The sequence below is a fragment of a genome, unplaced genomic scaffold (assembly GCF_019419815.1).
Source record: "Pyrus x bretschneideri cultivar Hongxiangsu unplaced genomic scaffold, Pyrus_bretschneideri_v1 Contig68, whole genome shotgun sequence".
Lineage (NCBI taxonomy): Eukaryota > Viridiplantae > Streptophyta > Magnoliopsida > Rosales > Rosaceae > Pyrus > Pyrus x bretschneideri.
This window is the reverse complement of record NW_025999807.1, coordinates 642,483-652,655: the sequence shown is the minus strand read 5'-3', so window position 1 is coordinate 652,655 and position 10,173 is coordinate 642,483. Positions and strand designations below refer to the sequence as shown.

General features: G+C 37.0%; 1 protein-coding gene and 1 pseudogene across 1 annotated transcript; one reads left to right on the top strand and one right to left on the bottom strand.

Moving 5' to 3' along the window:
* Positions 1–2,327: 2,327 nt before the first annotated feature.
* Positions 2,328–4,030, top strand: LOC103949348 (alpha carbonic anhydrase 7). The gene is given in 7 exon segments (XM_009360462.3): positions 2,328–2,542; positions 2,777–2,917; positions 2,920–2,993; positions 3,088–3,297; positions 3,392–3,601; positions 3,673–3,726; positions 3,827–4,030. Coding segments are annotated over 7 exon segments (876 nt in total). The 5' UTR covers positions 2,328–2,436; the 3' UTR covers positions 3,908–4,030.
* Positions 4,031–4,148: 118 nt separating this feature from the next.
* Positions 4,149–10,173, bottom strand: part of LOC103949368 — a 42,737-nt pseudogene continuing 36,712 nt past the window's right edge.

The window sequence follows — 10,173 nt, the reverse complement described above, 5'->3', positions numbered from 1 at the left end:
GAGAGTGTCATAACTTCTTGTGTCTTTGAGAGTTGTTGTGGTTTAATATTTTGTGTGTGTGTGATACAAGTAATTTGTTTACTTATTCTGTCTCTCCAACACTTTAAGAGATACGTACTCTAATTTTTCTCAACAACAACCACTAGGTGTTCATATAGTACTCTCTCTTCTTCCCACTTAAGCTCGAGAAAGTGCCAAAACAGTATACACACGAGTGAAATGTAGGAACATAGGCCTTGCTCGTCGTTTTGTACTTGTGACTTCGTGTGTCCCTGGCGCAAGCTATTTTCTATGGCTTAATATGGTTGGTAAAAAAGGAATCACTTTGAACTATATTAGAAATAGAACATATGCCCCATGGCTTCCACTGTAAAATACTTATGATAGCATCGATATTATCAGGGAGGGGGTGGGCTTAGACTCACAATGGGCTAACAATAATGTTGTTCAAATTCGTCTTTGGTGAGAATCGAACCTAAAACTTCTCACTTACAAGTGAAGAGGAATACCACTAGACCATAGTACTTAGTGACAATGATACCATGATTTATATATAAGGATTGATATATAGTCATCAATTGTACTGATTGAAACAACATGGTGGTTGTATACCATGATTTATACAAGCCATTAATAATCGTCCATTGTACTGATTGAAACAACACGGTGGTGTTGCCAAGTATATGCAATCATAACTTGGATTAAAAACGCAACTCATGAAAATATTATACGTCAAACCTAGCAAATAGTTTTCAATCATATAATCAATGGCTCTGATACCAATTGTTAGCCTTACATAGTTATATAATTAAAACACAAACGAAGGAATGGCGAACCTGATTCTCATAGTAACCATGGAAGATGAACAAGGAAGATGAAGGCTACAACAACACCAAAGTCTTGTACAAACACCTAGCTAGATACAGGTATTTTATAGGAAGTATTATGTTGTGTGTATCTAGGGTTTGTAGGGACCTTAGTATTTATACAAACTAAGGGCTAGGGGTTCCGTCCATAAAGAAACCTAATCTCACTTTCTTAGCTACCAAGAAAAGTATCATAATCACAAGTAATTAAGGACTTCATCAATCCTAATTATATTATAAGACACTTGATATAAGATTGATATCTTAAGAGATCAAATCACAATGTACATTATTCTCCAATATTACATTCCTATTACATGTAGCAGACCACTTAAAGGTTGATTTATATTGGATAAATCCAAGGCACATTCAGCAAACTATGGGGAAGTCCCTGATGGTAGGCCTTTAACAGTTAGATGCACGGGAGCGCAAGACACCAAAATGAGACTCCGAAGAGTCAACCCCTGCCTCCTTGAACCGGAAAAAGCACAGGGTTAGAAATGGGGATATCATGGGCCCGAAGGATGCTTGATATGTATATGAGCCCGAAGGCACAGGACCTACTGGGTGAACACATATTTAACCTTTTAAGGTGCAGTGTAGTTTGCTTACGACGTCAAGAGTAAATTCATTATATTGAGCTAATAGTCCACATGTTGTTCTCGTATTTGAGGTAGTTAATTTATATCTCCACAATATATACATAGTAATAGGCGTGTTCGCCCATGTATTGACAGTCTGGGTACTAGTGTCCATAGAGAGAGCTTGTTCATCAAGTTTAAATATCGATGAACGATTACTCTTATATGGAAATACATCAAATACATCCATTAAGCCATGGCCTCGATAACTGTAACCATAATATATTTATGTTGCCCTGGTCTAGTTGTGTGTCATGGCCTCCATCCCTTAGTTGGGTTGTTATTGAGTATTTTGCGTGCGTGTGAAGATCATATAAAATTCCTTTTTTCAGCAAGTTTAAGAAAGACACAAAACAAAAGGAAAAGTAATCCATCAAGTTATTTTCATTCATTGATTAGCTCATTCAATTATTTGCTATTTAGGACGAGTTATATTTATAAATATCTTTCCGCATATGTCTTTGTAATGCTCACGAGGAGGAGCATTTCCAACCCTCTATGTTTTGTGGTTTATCTTTTTTAAGTAATTCCAAATCCCTCACCTAAAAACATATACTAGCTAATTTTGTTGGTTAACGACATTTTTCGCTCGGGTTTCGTTACTTCTTAGTCGTACCTCTCAGATTCCCCAAATCTGAGCTAATTATAACAAGGATGATTTGTGGACACGAATATTTTGAGAGAGAGAGAGAGAGAGAGAGAGAGAGAGAGAGAGAGAGATTCTAATTACGTACTGGCTAGAGGTTTTACAAGAGCCATATATTGGGTGTAAATCACAGACACACAGACAGCATTGATCGTGGATAAATTGTGAATTGTTTCCCCATTCAGATCCCTCTACTGGCAATTGCAACATATATATTTCTATAAAACCTGGGAGGGAGGAGCTCTTGGGGGTCTAACAATTTGTGACAATTGTCTCTCAAAACATGGTTGTATCAAACCAAATCCACCTTGGCTTCATTGCTTTCACATTTTTTCTTCTCTTCTGGGATGCATCACCCATTGCAGCTTCCAAATTTACCAATGAGCTGGGTAATGCCATATACATAACATTATATGTAATGTGTGGGTGCACACGCACGTGCATTTTTTCATCATCATCATCTAAATGTTCTTTGTTTAAAAAGTGACATTCTAAACTGCTCTAATTTGTAGAAACCGATGGGGATTTGATTTGGGTTCTGAAAAGGCATAGTACGTGGCTGACTGACCTAACCAACATCTGCATCGTCACAGTCTTATTGTGTTTCCCTTTTTTTGGTGCAGGACATCCCATAGAGTTTGAATTTGGTAACGGGGATAGAGGACCGGAACACTGGGGAGACCTCAAGAAAGAATGGAGTACATGTAAGTATGGAAAACTACAATCACCAATAGATTTGAGGGATGATATTGCCCTCAAAGTTAACTCAACCTTGATGAGCTTTCAATCAGTTACAAGCCTACCGAAGCCTTGATGAAGAATGAAGGTCATGCTATATCGGTAAGAAAGTGAAAGAAAATCCTTATTTTTCTTGTTTTTCTACCATCAGATGCATGATTCTTTTTACTTCTTGTGTTGTAATTTGACTATGCAGGTTGTATGGGAGGGCGATGCAGGAGGAGTCATGATCAACGGCACAGAATACATTCTCCACCAATGCCATTGGCACGCCCCCTCCGAGCACACCATGAATGGCATAAGGTATGATGCGGAGCTGCACATGATTCACAAAGACAAGAAAAATCGTGTAGCCGTCGTTGGATTCCTCTACAAAATTGGCAAACCCAATCCCTTTATCTCAGAGGTAAAAGCCTCAACCATTGCACGGTAAAAACTCGTTTCGGTTAAATTAGAAAAGGCAAAATATAGGAGATCAATGGTGTTATTCATACTTACAGGTGAAAAAGGCGATATCGTCTATGATTAAGAAACCGAAGGCGGTACCGTTGGGAGTAATCGATCCAAGGAAAATGAAGAAGGCTCAGAAAGCGCATCAGGATGCAGCGAAGAGGAAGATGAAGAAGAAGACCTCAAAATTTTACAGATACACAGGATCATACACAACCCCACCTTGCACCGAAGGAGTTACTTGGACCATAAACAAACAGGTACAGCTTCTTCATCAGCCCTCGAAACTTACCCGAAAATGAAAACCAAGCTGATTACAAACTGTCCACAGGTACATACTGTTTCACCATCACAAGTGGAGTTGCTTCACAAGGCCGTTTACAAGGTGACTACCCTGTCCGTGTGAAATAGTTCTAGATAACTGGCTACACCACAGTAAATATCCTTTAACACATATTAACTCCTCTTGGTTAACTTGAATGCAGTATGCGGAGATGAATTCAAGACCGGTACAACCTCTCAATTACCGGGAGGTCAAGCTCCACGGTTCATCGTTCGTCAAGTGAGACGGGCGTAACTAACAACCTCCGAAAATTTGAGGAAAATAAACTTTACTTTTCAGCTGTAATAAACCAGCGCTTGCACATTTTGATTAAGATGCATGGCAAATTCTATATGTTCTCCAGAAGCTGTGTGTTTCGAGTCTATCTCAGAAGGTATATGGTTGTTTTCGGTTTTGCCCCGCTAAAATTCATTCATTCTCTTAAATAAATTCATATGTACTTCAGAAAATTTATTTCATGATAGTTTTCTGAAACTTTGTATCATTTTCCGTTGATGAAGCCGCATACAATACATTCCCATACTTTCAAATGCAAAATGATTCCCCTACCCAGTAGCTGACAGAAATTGGCTCAAGTATAAGCAAAATTTCCATGACAAAACCTATCGAGAAACTTACTGGCCTAAGCACAAAGGGACTGGCAATACCAATTTTCCCTATCTCACTACTAAAAGCTGATCATTTTTAAATAATTTGGGAAGAAATACATCATAAATTTTGATCTGGAGGTTATTCACCTTGCAGTAATCCTAGACGAGAACGACGCTGGCCCTTCTCGTGTTTTCCTTGTATTGTAGGATTTGCACTTGAGGCACTTGTGTGCCACAATGTGAAAATTAACCTGAGATGTTTCACCACAGTAGTTGCAGAGGATCCAAACCTAACCAAAAGTGTGCAAAATTTAATTACCCAATAGTTGCAGAAGCAACAGAAAGTGACCATCTGCGTACACTTACCATCTTATTTTGATACTTCTGAGGCATGGGAGTCCCTGCAACCTAAAATTGATTTGAAAGAGATCAGTAAACTAGAAAAGACAGGTAACTAAGAGGTAGTCATACGACTTATTAAATGGAGACATCGAATCCTTGATTTACCTCCTCATCAAGTTTTTCCCATACACGGGACATATCGCGGAATAATTTTGCAACCTGGGCATGAATACCTGCACAGTTATATACAATTAATATGGCTACAGTTTCTTTACCATTTATAACAATCACCTATGTCAGATGAATTACTGGTAATGCTGCTCCATCTCTTTTACACATTCCAAATGAATATTGTGTCCACATCGCAAGTCAGTAATGTCCTACCTTGTATCCAAAAGAAACTGCAGAAATAACCGATGTGAGTTGGTGCACTAATTTGTTGGAAAAAGAGGCCAAAAATCCTTAATTTGTCGGAAGGTTAACTTTCTGAATTTCCCTTAGTCATTAGACACAGTATTCTCCAAATTTTACTTCAAAGCACACAGGGCAATTATGATGCATCGCTTTTTCCACACAATTGTTTGAATCCTTCATCGCCTTTGAGTAACAACATCCTAACACAGATAGAGATATTCCAATTCAGGCTATTTGTACAAGTCTGATTAAAAGAATTTAATAGAAATAAAAAGATCGGGTTAACATCTTACCACACTTGTTACAGTGGAAAACATTCTGTAACAACAATTAGAACAGACTTAGACACGTGCAAATGTCTTATCGATGAAGACATTTTTTGAGAAGTAAGATAATGATAGGTAACATGTAATTATAAAAATTTAAGAATGCAACAACAAGAATGCAAACAACAAAATTGAATGCTCAAACGACAAATCGAACAACAGAGAAGTGTAGAAAAGAGTCCAACCTGCAAATACCACATCTGTCATAATGATACTGTTTCTTTGAAACCTGGCAAAAAATATGTAAATTGGATTTATCAATGATACAGGTGTTTTCAAAGTAGGGTTCAATAATTATGACATTATGAACTAAGGAGTCTCTCTTTTTCATCAGACTAGAACTCAAGGCTTACATCATCGTCAAAGAACTTGCATTTGGAGCAAAAATAGTTTCCCATGCAAACCCCACACTGGACACAGTGCTGCTGAACCTGAAACAGATATCAGAAATTGAGAATCCATTAACCTCAGTCCTTAGATTTTTTTTTGTCATAATTACCATCATTGGAATTGTCTACAAGAGATCTTACATCTTGTTCGGTGTTGCACAAGGTGCAAATGATCTGAAAGGCACAAGGCACACAAATTAAAAATGAATCAGTAGCATTTCAACCATTAAGAAAATCTTTAAACGATAACGGCATGAAGAGCTAGAGGGAAATAAAAAGGAAAGAAAAGGACCAATTCAAGTTAATATGTCCCAAGTAATTATTATTCCACAGTCCGTAGAGAAACACATCCTCTGATGTTAACCAGTTTATGCTACACATGATTTGCAGAAAAATAAATGGAAAGTACATTCATATCCAGCAAAACCCTGATGAAATCAAATCTCCGTTATGAAAAATATCCAACAATAGTTTCTATTCTATTCCATTTTCCAAATTCCATTCTTTCCTTCTCGACTTATATATATAGACCGATATTTTTACACTGATAGGTGGGAGGATGAATTGTGTTGATACACAAAATCGGTGGGGACTTTGTTACAACATAAAGTGTCAAGTTTGTGACCTTCGCTAGATTGCTCTGGTCATTAGTGTGGATAAGTATGTAAATGAATAGAGATAGGGAAGCAAACAACACAAGATGTACATGGCTCACCCAGATTGGCTACGTCCATGGAGTAGAGGAGTTCTCATTAGTTGTGAAGGGTTTACACAAATACATAGGTTCAAGCTCGCTTTTCGTGAGTTCTTGTGAATAGTTTAGTACTAATGACATTAGGGATTATTGTGGGAGAATGATCCCCTTTTATAGAAGAGAGTTTCTAGCTTTGTTCTGACATTGACACGTGTCATGTTGTGATTGGCCTCTAATATCGACACGTGTTGCGCTGTGATTGGCCTCTGATACCGACATGTGTCATGTTGTGATTGGCCTCCTGGTTGGAGAAGAAGTCTTGTGGGTCCTGATGCGAGATTTACTTGACACTCAAATTAAACCCTCGTTTGACAATTGTAGTAGAATGGATAAGTGAGGGATCGTTCAAAACCGGGGATTAGGAGGGATTGCTAAACTCTTGAAAACTGACCTAAGAACTCCAAAACAAAGTTAAAAACATGAACCAAAACAATTTCTAACTAAATTGAGACTTCAAAGTAAAGGGGGATTTGATTTGGACGAAATTAAAGTTGAGAAAACAGATTGCAAAGTAAAACTGATTTTGAAACGTTTTTGGGGTTTTGAATGGATGATGGACTAGTTAGGGGTTCTTTCTCCACACATGACAAGTATGCAAATGACTCGATTTCCAGTTATTCCTTCATAGAATTATGAATGACAATGCCCCAAATTAACCGTGACATCACTAGTTAATTCTCAAGTTTTCCTTGTGTTATTGAATTGGATGACATCATACGACAACCCACAGCATTCTTCAAAAGTTCCTTACATGACATCATAATAAAGATACAATCAAAGATCATTACGTTCAATGAAAACTATAAGCATTGACAAAGCACTTGTGACTATGACATCATGACACTTATGCTAGGAATTGAACTTAACGCGATTGTGACTAGCAACCTTCACTACTTGTGAATATAAGTGTGTGACAATTATGTGAAACAAACTTATATTCTAGCATCATATTCATGCAAGCCAATTAAGTGTCGACCCCTAATTAACAAACACAAATACGTTATTACTCGCACAGTTAAGCTAATTGCATTCACGATTCAAGAACTCATAACTGGAATTTATCAAATCAACTTGCACACATAGTTATGGCTTCGAAATCACCCCTAACCAATAAGGGTTTAGCCACTCATGTTCATAGCAAAATGAAAGGAAAATAAATTAAACATTGAAATCATAAAACGAATTACACCTAGAATGCACCAACAACGAAGCTTGAGCATCCAAGAGTCCTTCCTTCTTTCTCCTTGCTACGGCACAAAGGTGGATGGGATGGTTGGGATGTGTTTTAGGATCAGGGATTATGGAATTGGATGGAGGAAAGATAGAAAATGGAAAGAAACCCACGGCTAGGAGAGGGAATGGAAGTGTTTGAGGGATGGTGATGCGAGAATTATACGCACACAAATTAACCCTCTTGTTGTCAAATTGTAGTAAGGATGCAAGTAGGGATCGTTCTAGACCGGGGATTAGGAGGGCTTGCTAAAACCTCTAAATTGAATCAAAACACTTATAAACACAAACTAAAACACTTTCTAACTAATTTGGACATTAAAGTAAAGGGGGATTGAGTTTTTGACGAAATTAACTAAAATGCACAGATTGTATTTAAAAACAGATTGTAAAGATGAATGTGATGGAATTGAATGGATGGGATGGCTAGCTAAGGGGTTCATCTCCATACATGTTACACTTGCATAATAAAAAGATTTCCAATTGCGTTTCAATAAATTATGAAACTCATCACCCCGGGTTAATTAGGTCCGCTTAAATTAACCTTCAAGTTTTCCTTAAGTTAATGAATTGGATGATTGCATACGACAACCCAAAGCATTCCTCACAAGTTCCCTACATGAATTGCATAATAGAGATACAAGCAAGAATCATTAAGCAACATGAAAACTATAAGTGTTGACGAGGCATTCGTTACTATGATTGCATGAAACTTATGCCAAGAATATGTTTAACGCGATTGTTTATAAGCAACCTCCACTACTTGTGAATATAAGTTCATAACTATTACGTGAAACTCACTTATATTCTAGCGTCAAATTCGTGCATGAAAATTAAGCGTCAACTCTCAATAAACATACACAAATAGGTTATCAATCAAATAGTTAAACAAATTGAATTCACAACTTATGAAACGTAATTAGAAGTACTCAAATCATATTGCAAGCATAAACATATATTTCAAATCACCCCCTAGCTAAGGGGGTTTTAGTTCCTCATACTTACAAAACAAAGAGAATTGAAATTAGACATTGAAATCAAAGAAACGCCTAAACATTCCAACAACTCAAACTTGAATTGTATGAACGTTTAGGCTCTCTTATCTTCCTCTTTATTGTGGCATAAGGTCTAAGGGATGTTGTTGGTGTGTTGAATGGATTGGGGAATTATGGAATTGGATGGATGGTGTTTGGATTGTAAGGGAGAAAAACTCACGGCTAGGAAGAAGAATGGATGTGTTTGAGGGGTGTTGTGTTGTGAATGAGATGATATCTGAATGAATGAATGCAAGGGTATTTATAGGAGTAGTGGAGGGAACATATGGCTGTTTGTTTAAGCATGCATGTGCTGGAATGTGGTGGAAAACAGCTAGGAAAGCTGGAAAGCACAAGGATCCCACGGCATCATTCACATACACGGCAGAAGTCAACTTTGAACACCCAAGGGAAAGTCACACAAAACTTAGGGCCATATTCAACTTTTTGGACCCTTTCTTCAACCATCAACGCTCGTGAGTTCATTCTTACTTATTTTCACTCTTTTTTTTTTTTTTTTTTTTTTTTTCTTTTCTTCTTCTTTTCTTTTTTTTGAATCTCAAAACATACATATAAACGTAAGAACAAACTTTTACTCCCCCACACTCATTTTCTTGCATAATGTAACTCAAAAGGAATTCATTTAAGTCATGCTCACTATACTTTAAGAACAAGGGTATAGGAAAGTCCTACTCTAGGCTAGGTGAGGAAAATGTGGGTAAACAAAGAATAAAGGCTAAACAAGGCTCAACGGGGTTAAAACTTACAACATATATGAAATATGGGAAGTAAGGCTATTTGGCTATGGTGGTGGTTACACAACTTCATCTTGATATGTGTTATGCAATTCAATGTCATGCTTTGAATGAAACGGATATAAGTTCTAGCATTTAGTTCTATCATGATATAATTGCATTCTAAGTAGCAACCAAGCAAGGAATAATGAGATCATGCAACAACTTTAGAAAACAAAGAATCACAGATTATAACTCTCCAAAGAAGGTAATGGCTCGAGTCTCACAGGGTTGTAGCGTTTGTTTGAGTTCCTTCCTTCAAGCATGTTACAAAAACGAATTTTTCTTTTATGATTGCATGTGAAGTCATACATTATAACCATAACCAAGCATATACCAAGAGTAAATCAAACTTTTCTCTATGTTTATAACTCTTTTTAACAGTCATGCAATTACAAACCAAATCCTTATCATTGTGTTGGAAGGTATCCTAAGACACAAACACACAAAAACGACTTAAAACACTCTTTTTAGGCTTTTCAAAACATGTTTTTCAAATTTTTATGTGATTTTCGGAGTTATAAAACAAAACATACTAAAACACTCTAAAACATCTTAAAAACACCTTAAAACAGCAAGGAACAACATTTGAAGTTATGGGTGATAAAATCCCACG